This window comes from Malaclemys terrapin, chromosome 4 (genome assembly GCF_027887155.1).
Source record: "Malaclemys terrapin pileata isolate rMalTer1 chromosome 4, rMalTer1.hap1, whole genome shotgun sequence".
NCBI classification, from domain to species: domain Eukaryota; kingdom Metazoa; phylum Chordata; order Testudines; family Emydidae; genus Malaclemys; species Malaclemys terrapin.
Genome location: NC_071508.1, coordinates 144,484,998 through 144,508,141, shown reverse-complemented (window position 1 = coordinate 144,508,141; position 23,144 = coordinate 144,484,998). Strand labels below are relative to the sequence as shown.

Sequence of the window (23,144 nt, the reverse complement as noted above, 5' to 3'; positions counted from 1 at the left end):
TGATTGTGAAGCCCGCTGGGGTGTATTTGCAACACACACACAGTGTGATTGTGAAGCCCGCTGGGGTGTATTTGCAGCACACACACACACACACACAGAGTGTGAAGCCCGCTGGGGTGTATTTGCAGCACACACACACACAGTGTGATTGTGAAGCCCGCTGGGGTGTATTTGCAACACACACACAGTGTGATTGTGAAGCCCGCTGGGGTGTATTTGCAGCACACACACACACACACAGAGTGTGAAGCCCGCTGGGGTGTATTTGCAGCACACACACAGCCCGGGATGCGGCGGACCGCCCGGCCCGGTCTCACGCCCCCGGCGGGCCGGCCAGGGAGCGTTGCACCGCGCCGCGCCGCGCCGTGCCCGGGGTGCTGGGGGCCCGCGGCAGGGGCCGGCCGAGGCGGGAAGGACCCGCCCCGCGGCCGCGAGCCCGGCCCGCTCCGGGCTCCCCTGGCGCTGCCCCGACCCGGGGGGCGGGGGCCTCGCGCCGCGAGCCCATGACGTAATGGGTTATGCTAATGAGTAGCATGTGGGGAGCTGGGGCGCGGGGCTCGGCGCGGCTCAGTCTCGCCCAGCCAGGCGCCCGGCGCTGCTGCTGCACCGCCCGGCGGGATCGCGCCCTGCCCGCTCCCCGCCATGGCACGGCCGGGGCGCCGCCAGCCGCAGCCCGCCTGACAGCCGCGAGGCACCTGCCTCAGCCTCCCGAGGGAGCCGGGGGTCAGCATGGGGGGGAGCCAGGTGGGTGCCCGGGGCGTGCCGCGATGGTGCCGCGGGGAGCTGGCCGTGGTGGGGCGGCAGGGCTCGTGCTTTCCCTGGGGCTGGACCAAGCTCTTCTCCCCGCCCTGGCGCTTGTCTGTGCCCCGCTCCGCGCTGGGCATTGGCAGATTAAGCAATAGCCGGGGGTCCCCGGCAGCTCCGGGGGGCGGGGGGTTATTAATAATTATGTGTTGCATGTGGGGGGGCTCCCCAAACCATCCCTGCAGTGCTTAGAGCCCCCAAGGGGCTGGCACTGCCCTGCCCACGTGTGCCAGCCCCGTGGGCTGGGGGGAACAGCACGGGGGGGTGGCTGAGAGCCGTCCTAGGTGAAGCAGAAAAGCCCAACTTTGGGGGTGGGGGAGGGTGCAGGTATGTGGCGGGAAGGGGCTCGTTGCTCAGCGCTCATTTGCATTTTGCAAAGCTCCCTTGAGGCTAATGGACCTGGTCGCTCCTTCGGTCACCAGGCGATGCCTTGAATGTGGAAAATGCGTATGTAAAACCGGGCTGATTTCAAGAGCGCTTCGGTAGGACAGAGAGAGAGAGCGAGAGAGAGAGGGAGAGACATCCCCCTTCCTCCCGCCCGCTAGAGCAGTGGATCGGTGGAGATATTTGGAAAATAGCTGGCGGTGGTGGTGGTGGTGGGGGGGATGTGATCATTTTTTTAAGCAGCCTAAAAAGGGAGAGGGGGACCCGAAGACTCCCTGGGCTGGCCTGTGCCTGCCGGGCTGTGTGATGAAGTCGGGGGTGGGTAGAGTTTATTTTTGTCACACGCTGCTGCTGCTTAGGGCCTCCATCCAAAGGGGCTGGCTTGAGATGCTTGATTGCTGTAGATGGAGCTGCAGCAACTCGGCTGCTTCCCGGGGAGGAGGAGGAGGAGGTGGAGAGGAAAGCACCAGGGCTGCTCCTACTTTGCATTAGAGCTTTATAGCCGCAGTGTAAGTTTTCTTCTGCACGAATGGTCTCTTGCAGCAGTTGCCGTTTAAAGCAGGTAGGTCCCTAAAGAACCTTCCCAGCACTAGGAACCCTTTTACGGCAGCAACAGGGAGCTCCCTCCTTCTGTGGAGGAGGGAGGTTTCTTTAAACCATTAGCTGCAAAGCCTGCATCTCTCAGTTGCTGTGTATGGGGGCTGAATTTTTAGAGGCTCGGTGTCTTCCTCCTTCCTCCTTTCTTTCTTGCCTTTCCCCTCCACCCCCCTGTTCCCCTTCCCTGTGTTGTTGACCTGAAATCTCCTTTGCTATGTTAGGAAGCGGGCTCTGCTGCTGTCATGCTGAATCATAGCGTTTCCTTGCAAAGTGTGTCATCATCAGCAGCAATTCTTTTCTCTTTCCAGTTGTGAACATTTGCTTTGGGAGGAATGCGGGTGTGGATGGTCCAGATTGCCACCCAGGGGAGGAGAGAGCTGGAGACGCTAGGCTAAAATAACCCGAGGGGAAAGAAGAAGAAGCTATTCATCCACTCCTGTGCCTTGTTGAGATTTATATATCTATGTGTGTGTATATATATAATATACAATTTCCCATCCCTGTTTCCCTGTGCCACTTTGTGTCATCATCTTTGGGGAATTTAACAAGAAGCCATCAGGACACTGAACTGAAGATAGAAAGAGGAGAAGAGAAACCAGACCCACATCTGAGCTGACGGCTGGGTCCAAAAATCCATCCGATTAATAAATAACATTGTGAGACAGACACGGGGGAAAAGAACTTTGAGGGAATTTTTTTTCCCCTGCAGAGGTGTTTTTGTTTTTTGTTTTTTTCCTCCCTCCACTCCCCACCCCAACCTAATCATGATGTTTCGAGATCAGGTTGGAGTGCTGGCTGGTTGGTTTAAAGGCTGGAATGAATGCGAGCAGACTGTTGCTTTGCTCTCCTTGTTGAAGCGGGTGAGTCGATCCCAAGCCCGTTTCCTCCAGCTCTGCCTGGAGCATTCATTGGCAGATTGCACTGAGCTGCACATTCTAGAAGGGGAAGCCAACAACCCTGGTAAGTTTTGGTGCAACCAATCCATTTTGAATGCTACATTGTTCTCTGATTGATACCCTAATGATGGCAAAAAACGGGGAGGTCAGGGAGCTGGGGCTCCAAATGAACCAGCCTCATTGTTAACAGCTTCCCTTTTTACATTTTATGTTTCAGACTAGTGATGACTTATTTCAGTTTGATTTTTCACAGCAAACTACTACAGTCTATTCAGTGGTGTAACTACGGTAGCATGAATGATTGATTTTTCTCTTATGCAGTTTCCTATGAAATAAGTCAGTCAGGTCACGTAGAGTCTGGATTTTCTAGGCTTCTTTTGGACAACGTGGCTTGCTTTGCTTTAAGCAAGATGCAGAAGAATCTCCTCATTATCTAACACAAACGAGTATTTTGCTGAGCTGTGGCTAGCTGAGGTATCTTAATCTTTTGTTAAATGGTAATTTGTTTCAGCATTCAGGTCCTGTTTGAATACATTTTTTTCCTTGCAGCTTTGAATGCTCTGTATATTCCACAGAAGCTGCGGAAAGATATTACTAGACCATTTAGGGCTGCTCTACATAGTTCAGTTAGTGTATACGGTGCATGTACTTTCCCAGGGATGTACATTTAATATATATGGGCCTGATTTTGATCTCATTGATACACCAGTGAAAGTTAGGAGAACTAAATTGGTGTAAGTGAAATTAAACTTGTGCTTTGTGTGTGTGCACAAGTGTGTACACACGCTCTTTTAAAGAAACCTTCCAAAATAAATGCCCAAACTACTCTCTGCAGAGATGAGGTTAAACACATAGCTAAATTACCTAGTTCTATTCCATTTGCAAAAAATCCCCCCCCCCCAAAAAACAAATATAATCCCTCCTGTTCTTGTCTCAGATATTTTAATATAGTTTGTAGGATTAAATATGTACACCTTGGACTTCTGCACATGGTTAAAAGAACACAAAAAGCATAGTCTGTGGAGGGGGGAAAGTCTGTCAGTTGATAGGTGAAATTCTTTAGGCTTTATTGCAGTAGGATACTGAACAGAGCCCCCAGTGTTTACTGAGAGAAAAGAATGCAGGGTCCTCTTCCAGCTGTTCCATATTAGAGCACTGAGCCTGCAAGCTTTGGCAGCTGTCTATGCTGCCATTTGATGACAACGTCCAGTACAATGTTGTTAGGCCTAGGATATATTTAAGTACGCCTTTAGGAAACCAACTCAGGGGCTGTTCCAGTGTACAGAGCTCTATCATCACAATGGTGAACACACTGGAATTGGATATTTCCTTATATAGTTCGTATGAGTGCCCGGGAAGAATGTTGCAGTGTACATTTCAGTGCAATACTACATTTTATAAACAGCTGAACAGTCTAACCTTGTACATTTGCGGGTGGAGGCCTAAATAAGAATAAATTGGGAAGGAGATCACACTTTTTTAAACTGATCTTCCACAGAATAGAATCGCCATTCCTCTTACCTGCATTAGCACAATTTATCTTTGGTTCCCAGTAGTGTATGTGGCTGTGCACCATTGTATAAACTTCTGGTTTTTAGTTTTACCTGGATTTCCTGTAATAGTTACGTCACATTTATTTGTCAAAAGATTACACACGAATGATTTATCTGCAGACTGCAGTAGCTGTGACGTACCTGTTTAAATTATGATAGAAAAATTTCCTCTAAAGCCCATCCATATATTAGGCCATGTATGAATGAAAGGACTTTCTGCATAATGATCAGTCTCTTGCCAAAACAGTAGTAGAAACGAAGATCCTGATCTTTCCAGTACTTACACATGTGACTGACCCCAATGGGTAAAATGATTACTCCTTGGAAGAAAGCTTGTGGAATTGGGCCCTTGGTTTGCCTCTTAATGATTACATTTGTGATGCTGATAGCACTTGCTCAGATGTTTGTTCTAATAATCATCTGTTCTTTTAGGGCTTTTATAGGCTCAATAGCAAGACTTGAGAACCTTTGTTAAATTTCTGATACCACTAACCACTAATTTCTTCTTCTTGTAAATTTGATGCTTAGTAAACATAAGGTAAACATCCCTTTGCATCAGAGAATCAAGATGTTTACTTTTTGATCAGGGTGATCCTATTGTTACAGAGGAATGCCTCGTCTCTGTGTTTGGCAATGAAGAAATGATAGGAAGTGACTTTTAGTTTGGTATTAACATGACATATTTTGTAAAACCACCTGTCTTTTAAAATGCTTTGAGATCTCCTGTTGAAATAATATTAAATAGCCCTTATTCACCACCCATTTCATACCGTGGCATTTGTCACTTGACTAGACATGAAATCATACCAGGTTCTCACAACAACCACAACTTAATGCTGCTCGATGCCAAAAACCGTGGACTCAACAGGGACACTGATTTCATGGCTCATTACAACAGTCTGTAACACACACTTGCCTGGTAACCCTTTGTGGCCCACTTCAAACCCCTTTTGCATATCAACCCTTACTGCCCACTCCATCTCAAATGACCTCCTATGACATGCGTTACCCCTTATGTTTAACTCTCAGTCCCAATTTGTATTTAGCTTGGACACTCTGATTTCGTTCCCCAGACCTGGAGAACTCTGTGTAGTTCGAAGGCTTATACGTGCCATCAACAGAATTTGGTCAGATAAAAGTTGTTATCTCACCTACTTTGTGTCTAACAACAACAATTAACTTTTTATTGCTCTTACTACTTAAATTCCACAATTTACACAACTAACCTGGGTTTGTTTCTTCCATGGCTGGTGGTGATGACAGTAATACCTAAAGATATCAATTTGTGCCCTACTTTTTGGCTTAATTTTTCCCCCCTTGGTGGGAGTTTTGCCAATGACACAGGCCTGATCCTGCAACTTCTTGCATGGCTGACCGCTGTTCCTCTGTGTTTGAATTAATAGGTCTGCACTTGGGTGAAGCAATCTGCCCAAGTACAAGAGGTTTCGGGATCAGAGCTGTAACTTGGGAACAGGATTGGGCCATAAATCTTTACATGTGGTGTATCGATCTTACTGTCAGTTAAATTCCAGGCTATCTCTAGCTTCCTCAGTGGAGTAAAAAGACAAAAATAGTGACAAAGGCACAACCATGGTCCTATTTTCTCCGGTGAAGCTAGTGTGAAAGCAACATGAGAGTCTAACGTGCCAGTGTGAATGTTTGAATTGACTTTAAAGTTGGTCTCTCACGGGGGGAAAAGTCATTCTATGGACACAGGGCCTATGTTGCTTGTTAAAATCTGACTGAAATGGATAGTGACTCTATCTGATCGCTGTTGAAATGAGTGTGTTGACTCATCACATTTCTTATGGGATCGATGTTCACCTCACAAATACCACCATAGGTAACTGGAGTCAGCAGAGAGGCCAATGGCTGAATAGACATGGAAGGCAAAGTACCTTCTCCCCAGCAAGTCCCACAAGACAGGGCTTGAGGCATGTTGACTGGGCAATGGGAGAGAACTTGATCTTTCACAGATGGGTTTTGTTTTTTGTTGTTGTCGCTCCGTTCTGCGGACCCCAGTCTTCAGTGCTGCCTTCCTGCTGCTTCTCACAAGTATTGAAAATGAAATGAAAAACAATTAATTCTTTAAAACTGATTGGTTTTATTAGTGAAGCAAGCATGTTTGGTAGAGCTTCATCTTTCTGTTTTCTTCATGTGGTTTTCTTTAATATGTTTTTCCTTTGCCTATTAATGAAAATTCAGCTCTCATTTAGAGCACCTGACACGTAAAACGTAAATCTGGTTGGAATGCACAGCTAAGCGTAAATCTCAAAAAGGGATTTTTCTAAGAAACCTACTGTTCCTGCAGCCATTTTGTTACCAGTGGCGCTTAACAGACAAAATAGCTGTGTACAGAATCCTTAGAACAGGGGTCTCCATAGGCTTTCCCGAGCTGAAAGCTACTCTGTTGTCTCTGATGCAACAGAGGCACATTTTGACTAGAAGTGATGCAGGTGCCACAGTGAATGTATATGTTGTTCTAAAACCACATGAAAATGTCTTGTTTAAAATTACTGGTGGTTGATAAGAAACAAAAAAGCAAAGCAAAAAATCCCTACAGGTCACTATTGGATAAGATGCACAATCCATGTCGGAGATCTTTAATGATTGTAGCATATAGTAGAATGCAACTTAGAAATCCACAAAGATCAAACAAACAAAGCAGAGAGAATCCCAAACAACCTTTTGGCTCTTTAACACTCAAACTGCTAGGGGGCTCGTAAGAAAGAAACAGCAACCAAACAACGAGTAAATAAATCCAGGCTGATGTGAGCAGTGGGAAAAGACTGTCTAGGAAGGAGTACGGCAGAAAGGGATCTAGGGGTTATAGTGGACCACAAGCTAAATATGAGTCAACAGTGTGATGCTGTTGCAAAAAAAGCAAACATGATTCTGGGATGCATTAACAGGTGTGTTGTGAGCAAGACACGAGAAGTCATTCTTCCGCTCTACTCTGCTCTGGTTAGGCCTCAGCTGGAGTATTGTGTCCAGTTCTGGGCGCCGCATTTTAAAAAAGATGTGGAGAAACTGGAAAGGGTCCAAAGAAGAGCAACAAGAATGATTAAAGGTCTTGAGAACATGACCTATGAAGGAAGGCTGAAAGAATTGGGTTTGTTTAGTTTGGAAAAGAGAAGACTGAGAGGGGACATGATAGCAGTTTTCAGGTATATAAAAGGGTGTCATAAGGAGGAGGGAGAGAACTTGTTCACCTTAGCCTCTAAGGATAGAACCAGAAACAATGGGTTTAAACTGCAGCAAGGGAGGTCTAGATTGGACATTAGGAAAAAGTTCCTAACTGTCAGGGTGGTTAAACACTGGAATAAATTGCCTAGGGAGGTTGTGGAATCTCCGTCTCTGGAGATATTTAAGAGTAGGTTAGATAAATGTCTATCAGGGATGGTCTAGACAGTATTTGGTCCTGCCATGCGGGCAGGGGACTGGACTCGATGACCTCTCGAGGTCCCTTCCAGTCCTATAATCTATGAATCTATGAATCTATGAAGAAAGCCATCGGATCCACTGTGAGTTTAAATGTGTACAAGGCCTGTTCCTGCTCCCAGTGCGATCAGTGCCTACCGCTGTGAGGTTGTGGTCCATAACTAGGGCTCCTAGGTGCTATGGTAATATAAGTAATAACCGGGAAAATCCCATTGACTTCACTAGGAACAGGATCGGGTGTGCAGATAGCACCAGTGAGGAATTCAAGATACTTCCACCATGACTTAATGAATGAGAACGGTTTAGGGTGGGGGTGGGGGTGGGCGTGTTGGAAACAAGGTTAGACACTGGAAGTTTCTCCCACTGAGAGTTACTGTTTTTCAGTATTATCATTGACATTTGTTTTTATTCGTTTTCAAACCTGGTTTTGCTGTGGGGGCTTGTGACCGGGTGCTGAGCAGCGACTGCTGAGCCAGCCCTTTGTCACACCAGCTCTAATTATGGTAGATTGGAGATGCCTAGAGAGAACCTGTGCCTGGTAGGCTGGCAGCTGTTTCCCCTTTGCCAAATTAGTCGGGGGCTGCATAAAAGCCTCTGAGGAAGGAAGGAGGGGAGGGAGACAGAAAGGGGGGAAGCCACAGAGTGGAAGGAGAGGGGTAGCTCTTCCCTCCTGGCTGCAGAGACTGAGAAGCCCTTAAGGCTGAAACCCCTATGCTGTTGATGGTAAGAAGTTGGTGGGATTACATGTTGTAAATAAACTGCACCAATGATTGTTGAGCTAGAAGGTCTCTGAGTGTTTTTTGGAACAGAGCAGGGGCAGGACCAAGGGTGGGCCCTGCTACACCCTGTTACAGGGCTACATGGGTAGCTTCAAACCCAGCTGGAAAGAGCTGTCTAGACACAAAACATCTTGGAGTCACAAATAAAAGGGTTAGATGAATGAAATTCAGCCCATGTAGCAAGCGGGCATAAGGGCTCTGCTTCATTTATGACCTCTGAATAGGGATTAAGTGGTATGTAGATCTTATGCTGGCCATCTGCACAGAGGCATTGCACCCTAAAAGTGACTAGCCCCCTCAGTTAATAGCTGAAAATGCTCTACCATGAGGACTGGGAAAGCGGGGCTCTGGGAGGAGACAGCAGGTGGAAGCTGAAGTAGGGTGTGTGTTGGTTTAGACACAGGCAGGTCTCTGTAACTCAGGGTATGTCTATGCTGCAATCACAGGGTGTGATCGCAGCTCGCATAGACTTGCCTGAGAGAGCTCGTGCTGGAGCTGTGATACCATGGCAGTATGGGTTTCAGCACAGGGGGTACGAGCCCTGGGTAATTAAGTGGCTAGTTCATGCTGAAGCCCCTGCTGCTGATGCTTCTGCTTGGGTATCTGAACTAGCTAGATGAAAGCTAGCTCAGGTATGTCTGCATGAGCTGCAGTCACTCCTCATGATTGTAGGATTGATGTACAGCCTGGTTTCCTCCTGTTGATTCCCCTACATCAGAGCCATGTTAGGCTAAACAGGGCACTAGGATTTAGAACATGTAGTAAGAAAGCCGCGTCTCTTTGTGCATCTGGTCTGGCCTATGGTGGAATCTGCAGGACATAACCAGGCTTCCTTCTTCTGTTGGCTGGCCAGTTGGGGCCATTGTGGGAATTTACGTCCTTCTGGAGTTTAGAGCTTTCCCTTCCAAGTGTCCCCACCTCCTGACTGCTCTGAAATTCCCTGTCTGGTGGCCAGATGCCTGCATCATGCTGAATTCACTCTAGGCTATTGGGCCAGTCCCCACAGAACCATGGAAAAACCTGATTCTCTGAAATGCTGAGCACCCTACGCTCGATCAGTCCATCAAATTTGTTTCCTTTGATTTCTGAGATATGTGCTGACCAGGAACTAAGAAAGAGAACAAAGGGCTATTGCTTCCATCTAACTCTTGCTGCCATTAGGTGCAACACCTAATAAAAGAAAGTTCCTACTGGCCACGGCCATAAATGACAGAGCAGAGAGAGTCCTTAGCTATGCCTGCGCTGCCCCAACTACCCTGTGAGTCCTCAAATCTTCCACTAGCCAAAGAACCCAGTCATCATTAATAACAGAGCAGGAAGGGACGAGACTCACTGCTAGCACCGCCTCATGGCTGGGTGTGGTGTGGCAGCTCCATCTCTGCAGAGGTGGGCCCTCTGGCCAGATCACTTCCAAGTCTCTCCCCTTCCTGGGTAGTCTGAGAACAACAAGCAAGGGGAACTCATTCAAACAAAGGTTTCAGAGTAGCAGCTGTGTTAGTCTGTATCCGCAAAAAGAACAGGAGTACTTGTGGCACTTTAGAGACTAAGGAATTTGTTAGTCTCTAAGGTGCCACAAGTACTCCTGTTCTTTTTTCATTCAAACAAATTGAATCAGTACAAGAGAGAGGGGGAATTCCTCCCTCTCAGGGTGTCCCAGGATGAGGGGCCTCCAGGCAGTGGTTGTCTGAGAAGCTCCTGCCCTTCAGTCAGCCCTTTCCTCAGGAGCTGAGGGTTGAAGATCTGTTGACTTCCCTGGTCTGTCCATATGTAAGCAGCTCTGCTCCCCTTTTAAACTCCCCCTCCAGCTTGTGCGTGCCTTGCTGGTGTGGCAGAATGGGGCCAGGTGTGCCCAGAGCAGCTCCTTAACCCCTTGTCTAGTGTGGGGTTTGCATTATCCCATCATGCAGCGTAATGACTTTAAGTGCTTGGCTCCCAAGGACAAGAACGTTTCTTTGCCGTTTGCACAGTGCACTGACTACTGGATATATTAAGGCTCTCACCCTTATCTCACACAAGCCATCTATGTCAAGCCCTAAGAGCATCATCATTGGCTGGGTCTATTGTTCTGGGGCAGATTGACTGGAGAAAGTCTCCTGGGAAGGCTCAGCTTAACGTGAACCGTGGGTACTACTACGTGAATCCAGCAATCAGTGAAAGTCGCCCGAGCATTTATTTTAAAGACACTTTTTTAGCTTGGAGTTACGATGTACTGTGTCAGGCGCATCCTTTATACTGACCCATTGTGTTGACTCAAGCCAAGGTAGAACAACAGCACTCGCATTCCAAAAAAGCTCTTGCACACAATGAAGGCATTGGCCTGCATTGTGGGTGGTATGGAGCAGGAACCAGGAGGCATTGCACCTTAGTGAAGCACAATACTTCCCCGAGCTGTTGGGTGTATAGAAGATGTACTGGTGCTTCCACCTTACCTAAGGGGGTGCAGCATGATCTCCGTTCGTCACCTGCTCCATTCTTCTTCTGCTCATTGGTGGGGCTAGTCGGGCCTCTGCTTCTTTTCTTCCTTTCTCTGAAACGATGAGGGCTAAAAGTTGCCCCTTTTTCAAACTGAAAGCTAAGACTTCCATCTAATCGCTTGACTCCTGGAGCTGGGGTTTTAAGAACACCCCCAAATATCACAAGCCATCAAATTATAACAGCTGGCAACACTGCATACGTGCGTGGGACTGTACTTAAAGGGGTCTCCAGAGCAGAATTGCCAATCCCAAACGTTAAAAATCATGAGTAAGACACTCCTAAATCATGAGATGTGCTTAAAAATCATGAATATTGGGATCTTTTAATTTACCAACTGATTTTAGAGTTCATATTTTCAAACTTTTGGCCCACAAAACGGTTAAAATTTAACTTGTTTTAAACGAAAGCAGAGATTTGCTTTAAGAGAGAGACCAAATAACAGACTTACGGTGAAATTGCAGGAGTTTGCAACCCTGTATGAGGTATTGGAACGATAGCAAGAAGCAATGAAACTTCTTGCATTTTTCAACAGCCCTGCTACTTAACAGGTGCCCTTATTTGTACATAAGTTTGTAGCTAGAGTGTAGGAAAATGTTTTCTCTTCTTCCTCCGCCCATTTTTTAATTTTAAAGAAGAGAATCAGCTTGCAATGCTTATAGATTTCAATATGGACTAGAGGAAATATTTTCTTTGAATTCTGCGGCCCATATATTCAATTCTGTACTGTCTTTCTTTAAAAAAAATTATTCCTTGTCATTCTCAGTCTGTTTCTGTTGCATTCAGGAACACTGGAGGAGACCCTCAGTGACTAATTAACTATCAAGGGTTCCTAAAGGTGGGAAATGCAAACATAGGTCCTAAGGCTGCATTGAGAGCCGTGCGGGCAGAAAAAGTTGCAGGATCGGGGCCATAGTAGAGAATATGTTTGCTTCCTATTTCAGAGTTAGTGAGTGGTACTTTAAAAAAAAATCCTTTAACTTTTTCCCATTAGCAGCACAAAAACAGATTATTATCTGGCGGGTGCATTGCATTCAATGCATATTTAATATCTGATCTGAAACATTTCACGTGTAAAAAAAAAAAAAAAAAAAAGTTGTATTAGAAAAATAATTGTTCATCCCTAGCAAAATGGGAACCGGTATGTGGTTATGGTAGTACAAGCCTGTGAATCTAGAGAGTGGTATTCTATCCCCTACTTTGCTCCTAATTCACAAGATGATGCTGGTCGAGTCACTCACACCCTTTCCTGCCTCAGTTTCCCCAACTAGAGAATGGATAAAATAGTGATCTATTTCACAGGTGTGTGTGGAAACTAAGAGTGAGATTGAAGGCAATATTAAAAGTCCCACAAACTTCAATGGGCGCAGAGTTAGGCTAATGTTGAATGCTTTTGAAATCCCACCTGAAATGTTTGTAAAGTGCTTTGAGATTCTTAGAGTAAACGTGCAAAGTATTATTCTATACATGACCTAGTTTCTTTTAAGTTGGCTTCTTTCCAAGTGTATATATTTTTATTCGGATATATTTCTGTTATGTTTTTTCTTTTGGAAAATGGAAAGAACTAAATCTACTTGCTTCTCTGCATAAATGGGCGAAGAATGGCTGAGGAAATTAAATGCAAAGAAGAGAAAGCGACAATAGAAGCTCAGTAGCTTATGGCAGTCTTGAATTTGATAAGCTACAGATTGATGGGCTAGGTCAGGAATTGTTTTAGATTGGTAGTTTAAAAAGGGCAGACCGCAGTGCTTTAAATTAAAATAAGTGCTCGCAGTATATTTGTAAATTGAGTTCTCTTAAAATGTGATTAAATGGGAGAATGGGGTAGCTTGACCATGAGTGCAGTCAAAATTCTTGCCAGCGGATGACGGTTTGTACGGGTGCCGCACAGCATAGCTAGCGTATTGGACATATTAGAGGCTAACAGTTGAACAAAATTGTCCAGCAAGTCAGTCCCTGTATTTGATACATTTGTTTTTGGTATATTTGCTTTCAGTATCCAAACGATCCTAGCAGAAGTGCATTTGGAAGAACGCTCTTTATTCAGGCCCAAAGTATTGAAAGAATCCATTCATTCTGGATCCTTCAATTTTTAGGTGCCCAACCTAAGACACCTAGGCGGGCCTTCATCTCTCCCACTAGGAAGGACGTGTGTGTGTGTCTTACTAGCTTTGGAAGTGATGTAAACCTACCTGATGCCACTCTCTAACTACTGGGTATCAGGAAAAGCCTTTCCCGGTGGGTATGTTATCCCACAACTGCCTACTTCAGGGTTTTATGCACATTCCTCTGAAGCAGCTGGTACTGGCTTCTGCTGGAAACAGGGTACTGGATCAGACGAACTATTGGTCTGATCCACTGTGGTAATTCCTGTGTTCCTACTAGCTTTCAAGCCTGGCTTTCCTTTCTCCTGTAATCTTAGATGTTTTTGTGGTCCATGAACATGAATTGTTCCAGGCCGGGAGTTCTGTTTGCAATCAGAGTGAGTAACTGAAATAGTAATTAGTGTGAACGCTTGCTTTATTTTAAGATGTATTAGTCAGTACTTTAGCTTCCATGCTTCACACTTGTATCTAATGTCACTGCAGATAACTGTTTAGAGAGTAGGGACACCGCTTACCCTACTGGCAGGTTAAAGCCTTATGGGCCAGATCTCCCCATCTATGGTTTATTCTTCTGCAGGGACTGAAAACTTTGTGAGTTGGATTCAAGCATAACCCAGATCCTCAGGTGTGTAAACCAGCGTAGCTCCCAGCATAGTTCCATCAATATCAAAGAACTTATATTGATTGGCAGAGCTGAGGATCTGGGCCATGGACTCTCTACCTCAGGGGTGGGCAAACTTTTTGGCCCGAGGGCCACATCTGGTTATGGAAATTGTATGGCGGGCCATTAATGCTCATGAAATTGGGGGTTGGGATGTGGGAGGGGCTGAGGGCTCCGGCTGGGGGTGCACGCTCTGGGCTAGGGCCAGAAATGAGGAGTTCAGCGTGTGGGAGGGGGCTCTGGGCTGGGGCAGGGGGTTGGGGTGCGGAGGGGGGTGAGGGCTCCAGCTGGGGGTACAGGCTCTGGGGTGGGGCTGGGGATGAGGGGTTGAGGGTGCAGGAGGGTGCTCCGGGCTGGGACCAAAGGGTTTGGAGGACAGGAGGGGAATCAGGGCAGGGGATTGGGGTGTAGGAGGGGGTCAGGGTGCAGGTTCCAGGCGGCACTTACCTCAAGCAGCTCCCGGAAGCAGGAGCCTCTGGCTCCTATGTGGAGGTGCAGCCAGGCGGCTCAGCATGCTGCCCTGTCTGCAGGTGGCGCTCCTGCAGCTCCCATTGGCCATGGTTCCCGGCCAATGGGAGCTGCGGAGGCCTTTGGTTGTCCCTATGCATAGGAGCTGGAGGGGGGACATACCGCTGCTTCTGGGAGCTTCATGGAGCTACAGCACACGCGGAGCGGGGCAAGCCCCCAGCTGGAGTGCCGGAGTGGGGAAAGCCCTGGAGCCTGCTCCCCGGCAGGAGCTTGAGGGCCGGATTAAAATGTCTGAAGGGCCGGATGTGGCCCCCGGGCCGTAGTTTGCCCACCCCTGGTCTACCTAATTGCCCTCGGAGGGGGTTGGGTTTGCCTCTCACAGAATAAGAAGGGGATTAATCTCCCTAAAATGTGCAGATCCTGGCAAGACCTGCCAGAGGGTCCACCCACACCTGTGAGTTCACACTGTCTCCCAACCCCCATGGAAGAAGCAGAGCTGCCAAGGTACTCCAGTTGGCTGCTGCCCCCTCAAGAAGGAGGGCTCACTCAGTGGTGAGGGAACTGTGTAAATCCGTGGTGGTAGGGACAGCATTAACTTATGCTTGGTATCCACACAGGTTGCAGACTGTGATTGTCCCTCCTCCTCTCCCTGCCTGAAGCCCATTCTCCCCATTGAGGGTTGATTGTAGATGTGACAGATATTGCAGACCCATGCAGTATCTTTGGGGAGCATTGTATTTAAGTTTTGAATGGTTTATGTATGGTTGTGTTCTACTCCACAGGGGCGGGTTCAAAAAAGAACTAGATAAGTTCATGGAGGATAGGTCCACCAAGGGCTTTTAGCCAGGATGGGCAGGGATGCAAAACAATGCTCTGAAGTGTCCCTAGCCTCTGTTTGCCAGAAGCTGGGAATGAGTGACTGAGGATGGATCACTTGAAGATTATCTGTTCTGTTAATTCCCTCTGAAGCACCGGGTATTGGTCACGGTTGGAAGACAGGATACTGGGCTAGATAGATCATTGGTCTGATCCAGTATGGCTGTTTTTATGTTACCACAGCTTCCACGAGTACTAAAAGCAGTGTGGGGTGATTACCCCTGATTCTGAAAACAACTCCGGAGAAGTTCCACCTTCTGGAGTGGTTTGATAGGCTGGGTCAGGCTGGGTTTTCCAGAGATTAGGAAACAAAGAAAGGGCTTTTGATAGAAATGGATGAGCTGGAACTTACTCAAGGTCTTTTTTCTGATCCAGCAAACGGACAGGACCTTCTGTCTAACAGGGGCCCTAACCCTGTCAGAAGGGTGGGAAAAGTCATTGGCATACTAGGGTGCCATTAGCCAGACGGGTGACTCCTACTATGTTTAGTGTGTGTTTAAATCTGCTTAGTGGTTTTTCTGTTTTCTGTGTAATGCTTTTGCCTTAAGAATAAAGGTGCTTGCTCAGAAGGAGCTGTGCCATAACTCGTAACTGCTGGCAACACGCTGTTTGTAGCCCTTGGAGAGAAAGCAAAGCACAGGCGCTGGGTGTTAGGCAGACTGACTTGTTTGGGATATCCCAGTGTAAGGCAGGGATCTGTGCAGCCTTAAAATCCTCCAATCAGAAGGGAGTGGGACAAGCATCCGTGCCAAGAGATGTGATGGCTGGAGGTGGCTGGAAATTGAAACTAGACAAATTCAGGTTGGAAACAGCGAGGGTAATTCACCATTGGAACAAGTTACCAAGGGTCGTGGTGGCTTCTCCATCACAGACCATTTTAAATCAAGAGTGAATGTTTTTCTAAAAGATCTGCTCTAGGAATTCTTTCAGGGGAGTTCTCTGGCCTGTGCTATACAGTAGGTCAGACTGGATGATCACAGTGGTCCCTTCTGGCCTTGGAATCTATAAGATCCAGCTGGGAGCTCCTGGAGTGGACCACGGAGGGGGAACATAGGTGCAGTTACCTTGAAACTGTGACAGTAGGGTTGGGAAAAGGGAGGAACAGGCCAGGGAGCATGTTCTCCCCCTGCCGGATTCACCAGGCTTTTACCCCCCAGTTTTGAAGAAATGGATGGGAGAACTTGACACTGAGTGCGACTTTCAAGGTTAAGCCTGACGTGGACCTTGCACGCATGTTCCCCACTTTCTTTTTTGTATGATTATGAGTGAATAAATACAAAGAACATGGTTCCTTTGTATCTCTGGGTTTCCTACAAAACATCTGCATCCATGTCTCCCCCAGCCTCTGTCTATACCGGCTGTATTATTTCTACATGGTAGTGCACAGACCTGCCACTAGGCTGCTGGGCTTGGCCTCCTCTTGGGAGCTTTAGAAGTTTTAAACTTGCGTGCCTCCTTTATGTAGTAATTGATTAGGTCAGAGGGACAGACCTAAGGCTTCCGGTGTCAGTCAGGGAGATGTTAATTGGGCAGTTATATATAGATTTCAGCCCAAATGCTCGGATCTGAGTTTTTGCACAACTGCTCGGTTAAAGCAGGCTGCGTGGCATGGAGGTTTCCATGAGCAACGTGGCCAAAGCTGAGAGGACTTTAATATTCATGGCAGTTTTCCGAATTGTATTTTGCACAGGGAGAAAATTGGAAGGGACCTCTAGAGGTCATCTAGTCCAGTCCCTTGCACTCAAGGCAGGACTAAATATTATCCAGACAACCTAGAAGTCACTGTCCGGGTGTAGTTCTTTTGTACACCCCAGTGTTTGGGGGAATGAATTGTTTGCCCCATCTTTGCCTTCCCAGCTCTGGGCCAGACCGTGGTTGTGTATCCGCGCACAGACAATGGCAGGAGGAAGGAGGCATTGTCTAGAGAACTCGACTGGGAGCTAGAAAACCTGGGCTCTGTTCCCAGCTCTCCCACTGATCTGCTGTGACCTTGCTCAAATTATTTCCCCTCTCTGCCCCTCAGCTGTAAGCTCTTTGTACAGGGATGGTCTCTTGCCATGTGTATATATATATATATATAGTGCTTAGCATACTGGGGTCCCAAACTCTGGTGGGGCACCTATACATTACTGTGATACTACTGATAGTGAGATGCAGGTGCAAAAGGGGACATTGGGAGCACAAGGACAGCTATCCAAAGTGCAAGACAATGTGGGTGGGTGTACACAGCAGGTAGCAGTAGCAGCCACCGGAGGGGAGTGGAGCAGGGATTGACCTGCATCAGTGAGCCATGACCATTCGGTGTTCTGACTACCTCGGGGCAGAGAGTGTCATAATGCCTCTAGGACTGGCCATGGTGGCCACCCTGAAGACCCTCCCACAGGTTGTACCGTGGAAAGCTAGAATGGAGACGTTTGTTACTTACGGTGACCAAGTGCTACTTAAGTGCAAAGTCCCCTTCTGAGCCCCTGCTCAACCATGTTTTCCTAATGGTTTGGAGGAGGCAGGATCGCTGTTGTTGTAGGATTGCTGTTGTAGGATTTGAGAGAATCGGAGTGGCTTAGAATCAAGGGACACTTGGGGCCAAATCCACCTGGGCTTTTTGCATGTGTGGAAGGTCCAGAAAATCAGTGGAACCACAGTGGTTGTGTTTGCACTGAGAGTCTGAGATAGGAGAAATTTGCACACTCCCTGTGTGAACAGCAGAAATCATCACCCAGCAGAAGTGTGGCGGTGGTTGGAGGATTGATGGCCAATGGCTTCATGACCTGGAGCCACACATCCCATGTGTGTTTGTCCTGGCTCTGGGTTATTGTGGACAATTCCATCCCCTCCTAGTCTCTGTGTTGGCTCCGTTTTTAAGGTGGGTTTTAAGCAAAATCACCAAAATATGATTTAAATTATTTCTTTTTTGGAGACAGAGTATGAAGTCGGATTTTGTTTAAGGAGTTTTGTAGACAAAATAGTACATTACAGGCCGGGTGTTATGGTTATTGTTTGGTAGCTAACACACCCTGCCCTTTGCAAAGTGTGGAGTGAGGAGACCCTTCAGAGTGGAGGAGGGAGAGTGTGAAGAAATGGCTGTGGGAGTGGGATACAATTTCCTTGGTTTTACCTGGCTGGAGTTAAAATTTGAGTGGAGTGCAGAGTCATTTATTGGCCTTTCCATATAGAAGGCAATTGCGTTTGTCTCAGGTAAGAGAGCAGATACAGGTGCAGAGTTTCTCTAGGCAGAAATTCACACATCAGATGCCTGGAACAGCTTGTAATCTATTAATTTATCTATTTTGCACGTAGTGACTTTTTTTTCATGATACTCTTGTATCAAAGATTTTGGCAGGGGCTTTTTAAATAGCAGCATTTTTCTGTTCTAGGCCCTGATCCTGAGAAGACTTTTTTACATGCATAAGAGGAAGGATTCATGTGCTTAAAATTAAACAATTTGCATAATCTGATGCAGGTTCAGGGCCATAACCTGTAACATGTCTGTGCCCTCTTTACAGGTCTGAGTCAGAGTCAGTGGACTTCAGTGAGCTTTGGATCAAGCCCTAGGTGGTGGTTTACTACTGTGGTGGTGTTAATTTTATCTCTGATCCTGCAAGGTGCCGAGTGACCTCACCTCCTGTTGAAGTCAGCGGGAATTGTGGGTGCTCAACATTTTTTACGATTAGGCCCTGGGACTTGTGAGACCTCTGAATATTCTCACACAGTCTGATTGAGATGGATTGGGCCAGGCAGATATGGAGACTTTAAGTATAGGCTCCCAGGAGCAATTTCTGTTGGAGGAGGAATTGTTTGACTGTGGTCTGTATACAGTGCCCTGGCAGAATGGATGAGCTGAGTTCTTGTGGCTCTTCTTCCTTTGGACCAGTTTGAGATGTTTATGCAATACCGGAATTTGGAAGCATGAGATGTTTCTCTTCCTGTCTACAATAAGGCACCCGGGAGGTATGAGGCCTTTTCTCCTTTGCAGCTTGATGGCTAACGACAAGCATCAGCAGACACGGGGCCATTTAGTGATACGGATACAGGAATCTCTGTAGGATGTGGTTGTTGTTTTTCTGACAGTGCTGTTGCACTACAGGGCTGAACCCACTTTGACTGAGTGGAAAGGGTCCCCTTGACTTTAATGGCAGCTGGATCTGCTCTCGTGTGCTGAGCTGCCATGCTTGATAAAGTGTGTTTATTTTATTTTTTTGAATTAATTTTTTTTTTATACTTCAAGTATCATCTGCAGGATCCATCCCTGATTCGCTCGACTCTGCTCCAAAGCAATACATCACCCTAGGTCACGTTACAGTACTCTAGCTCTGTCTTGTTATTACTCTTTGCACATAATTGGTTCCAGATTTTCCTCTAAACTTTAGATCAGTCAGATAACTAACCTGGCCTTGCTTGTGGCGTGTTGGTTTTCCTGCTGTTTGCCATGTTGTATTACTTGTTCTGCACTTGGATATGCTTCTTTGTTGTGTTAGTAATTGTGTTATTGTTCTAAAAAGTAAAACTGTGTGCAGAAACAACAAGGAGTCCAGTTTTTTACCCACGAAAGCTTATGCCCCAATAAATCTGTTAGTCTTTAAGGTGCCACCGGACTCCTTGTTGTTTTTGTGGATACAGAGTAACAAGGCTACCCCCTGATACTGATGTGCAAAGCACTTAAAGCCCCACACAGCCCCCAACTGAATGGTGTTTCGCAAAGTTTTTGCACATAAATCCAGGGGCCGTTGCCAACTTAAAAATCAGCACCCAGCAGAAGTGCGGCGGTGGTTGGAGGTTGTGTAGTTAGTGTTGTTACAGATAACTCCAGTACATAACTTCAGCAGCTAACTAGGGTGACCAGACAGCAAATGTGAAAAATCGGGACGGGGGTGGGGGGCAATTGGTGCCTATATAAGAAAAAGACCCAAAAATCGGGACTGTCCCTATAAAATCGGGACATCTGATCACCCTACAGCTAACAGAGATTGAGTGAGCAAGCAAGGGGGCTGGAACTAGGGGTGCTGAGGGTACAGCAGCACTCCCTGGCTTGAAGTGGTTGCCATCATATAGAAGGTTTACAGTTTTGTTCAATGGCTTTCAGCAGACACCACTATACAAATTGTTCCAACGCCGCTGTGAGCAAGTGATTTTTTTTTAACCTCTATTTTCCAGTTTGTTTACTTTAGATTTTTGACAGCACCTTGTGTATAGTCAGTTTCATTGCTGGTGGATGGTGCGCACTCTTGCCTGGGCTCTACATGATTGGGCGTTTAGCAAGAAGACCAGCGGCAGAATTGGAAGTGGAAAGTGAACAGGCACCAAGCAGCAAGGGTGTGAACAGAGAGAACAAGGATGGGAAGAGAAGGGGAGGTTCTAATTATGTTTGTTCTTCTCAGGCCTTCCCAAAGGAGTCTTCTAAACATATCCGGGGCGGAGGGAGGGCAGAAATACCCTTATAACAATTTTTTAAGGATTAGTTTTTAAATTCAGGTCATGCTATTTAAATGGTATCTTCTCAGGAAATTAATTATTTACAGTGTCTCTTTAGCAATGCACAAAGTTGTGCACTGTCAGTATTGAGCGAAGAACACATTTTGGATGGCACATTTAGTAACCTTTCATCATAAAAGGATTCTGAATAATCAGCTTGGCACTGAATGCTTTGTATAGTACATGTTAAACCTCTGTTGTTAAGAGTACCTCTATAAATAAAGGTGTATGCTCCATTCATATATATAAGGGTAATAGCTAGTCTAATATCAGCTGTCCAGCCAAACTGCCCAGTCTTTTAAATGACCTATAAGAGATTCCACAAAGAATGAATATTTAGTGTGGCGGAGCTGCTAAAAGTGGTCTCTATACTAGTAAGTCTCTCTATTAGTCAGTAAAAGATGGCCTGTATTCACACGTTTCGGTTGAGGTCCTGGTTTTAGATTTCACGCAAAGCAAATGTTGCATTAATATGACTTTTGTGTTGTGGTTAAAGTGCAAGGCTCTGCATTAATTTTCTTCAAATTGCACTTGCAGCTTCAGTTTGTCCTCTTTTTTTGTGGGAGTGGGTAAACACTAAGAAGTCTTTCTGGACAAGTCACAGCAGCTGGAGGGTACGGGTTTCTCTGTGGAGTGAAGGAATTTCTTCAGAGAAGCTATTGTTCGACTGTGTTCTCAGCATTTTGGCAACTGTTCTTCAGATTAACCCTTTGCTCTATAAAAAGAGTTGCAAAAATATCATCAGATGCTTTTGCATCGTTAGAAGTAAATATACTTTGGCCATGTCTAAGTGTGGAATAGAGGTTAAAGAGTGTGAGGTCACTGCTTTAAATCCCTCTTAAAGCCAAATTCAGTGTCACCACTAATGTTCAGTTATTTTCTGATTTTAAAATAAAACCATTTATCTGATTTTTCCTGAGCAAACACGATATCAAAGAGAGCTACCAATTTAGGGGCCCTGAAGCATGGCCCATGGAGTACTGAAGAGTGTCACCCTTGAAGTCAGAGTATCCAAGACTTTGGGACGGAACATGCAACTTCATTTAGACCCATAAAGTCAAACACATCTCTGTTTGCAGCCATTACTGTACACCCCTCAGAGGTAATACTAGTGTAACCACTGCTAGAATGCTGTGTCCTGTTCTGGTGTCCCCAGTTCAGGAAGGATGTTGATAATTTGGAGGGGGCTCTGAGAAGACCTGTGAGAATGATTAAAGGATTAGAAAACATGCTTAATAGCGATAGACTCAAGGAATTCAACATATTTAGCTTAATAAAGAGAAGGTTAAGGGGTGACTGGATCACGGTTTATAAGTACCTAAATGGGGAACAAAACATTTGATAATGGGCTCTTCAGTCTAGCAGACAAAGGTATAACAAGATTCAATGATTGGAAGTTGAAGCTTGTCAAATTCAGATTGGAAATAAGGTACACATTTTTAATGATGAGGGTAATTAACCGTTGGAAAAAATTACTAAGGGTCATGGTGGATTCTCCATCACTTTCAATTTTTAAATCAAGATTGAACTACACCAGATCTTTTAGAAAAACAGCCAAACAGCTAATTCAGTGAAGCCCTATGGTCTGTGTTATGCATGAGGTCAGAGTAGATGATCGCAATGGCCCCTACTAGCCTTGGACTCTGTGAATATATTCAGAACCACTGCAGAGCCCACCTCCCCAATGTCGTGTGTGTGTGTGTAAGACCTGATGAATGGCTTGCTCAGCCTGTCCCTTTACACACAGGGCTGCAGGGAGTTACAGCAGGGAGGGCATTATCAATGGACAGACTCCCCTTGAATGAAATAACACAGAAACCCCCACACATAAGACCAATTGCTAGTTAATCCATTTTACTAGGTGCAGTGTCGACTGCTCTCACACTGAAACCTTTATTCCTAATGCAGTAATCAAAAAGGCTGCCTGGACTGTGCAGGAAGGAGAGAGACTTCGATGGCTGTCAGTCAGGTTTGAAATATTTATGCAGGTTCTTTTTCCCCCTCCATCCTCTAGTTTGAATCTGACAGAACTCTTTGCGTTGCTGTATCCATTAAAGAGATGCACATCTCATTTCAGCATTTGCATCTCCTTCGATAAACACTTCAGCAGATCTTTTCCTAGGAATGTCTCCTACTGCATATTAAAAAAGCCATGAGAGTGCCTTGCTAGAGAAAATTAGCATTTCTGTTTTAAAAATGACTAACGTAACAATACTGGCTCTTTCCCCATTCCTAGAAGCCTCCAGCGATGTCTCTGAAACTCCTTTGGGTTGTGTGCACAAAGTAGGGCGTGGGGATGAGGGAATTTTCTCTCTCAACCCCATACACCCTGTCCCTCCCCCTGGTAAGTGTCAGGGGTGAGGCCAGCTGGGACCAGCTGCTGGTCTGCTCCCTGCTTAACTTTGCTGCTAGGCAACCAGTGATTCCAGCTGCACTGCCTTGATAAGTGTGGCCCCCACAGCAGATCAGTGGCTGCTCAATGTGTACCATGCCCACAGCTGCGCTTGCCCTGCTCCTGCCTGGTTCCCAGCCTGCTTCAGCCTTGTTTCCAAACCCCCTCCGGCTCCAGTCCCTGTTCGATCCTCGGCTCTCCTCCAGCTCTGGCCTTCGGCTACTGTCCCTCCAGTGCTGAGCCATGG

At 46.3% G+C, this 23,144-nt stretch overlaps 1 protein-coding gene across 6 annotated transcripts in view; it reads left to right on the top strand.

The window, feature by feature from the left end:
• The first annotated feature begins 581 nt into the window (after window positions 1-581).
• SAMD4A (sterile alpha motif domain containing 4A) overlaps window positions 582-23,144 on the top strand; it is a 212,203-nt gene continuing 189,640 nt past the window's right edge. For 4 of the 6 annotated variants that reach the window (XM_054026081.1, XM_054026080.1, XM_054026079.1 and 1 more), the window contains exons 1-2: window positions 582-744; window positions 2,094-2,745. In XM_054026081.1, coding sequence (XP_053882056.1) covers window positions 2,550-2,745 — 196 coding nt within the window. In that variant the 5' untranslated portion in view covers window positions 582-744; window positions 2,094-2,549. Of the gene's footprint in view, window positions 745-1,527; window positions 1,751-2,093; window positions 2,746-23,144 lie in introns of those variants that run through there. The other 2 variants (XM_054026078.1, XM_054026077.1) reach the window with 2 other exon arrangements.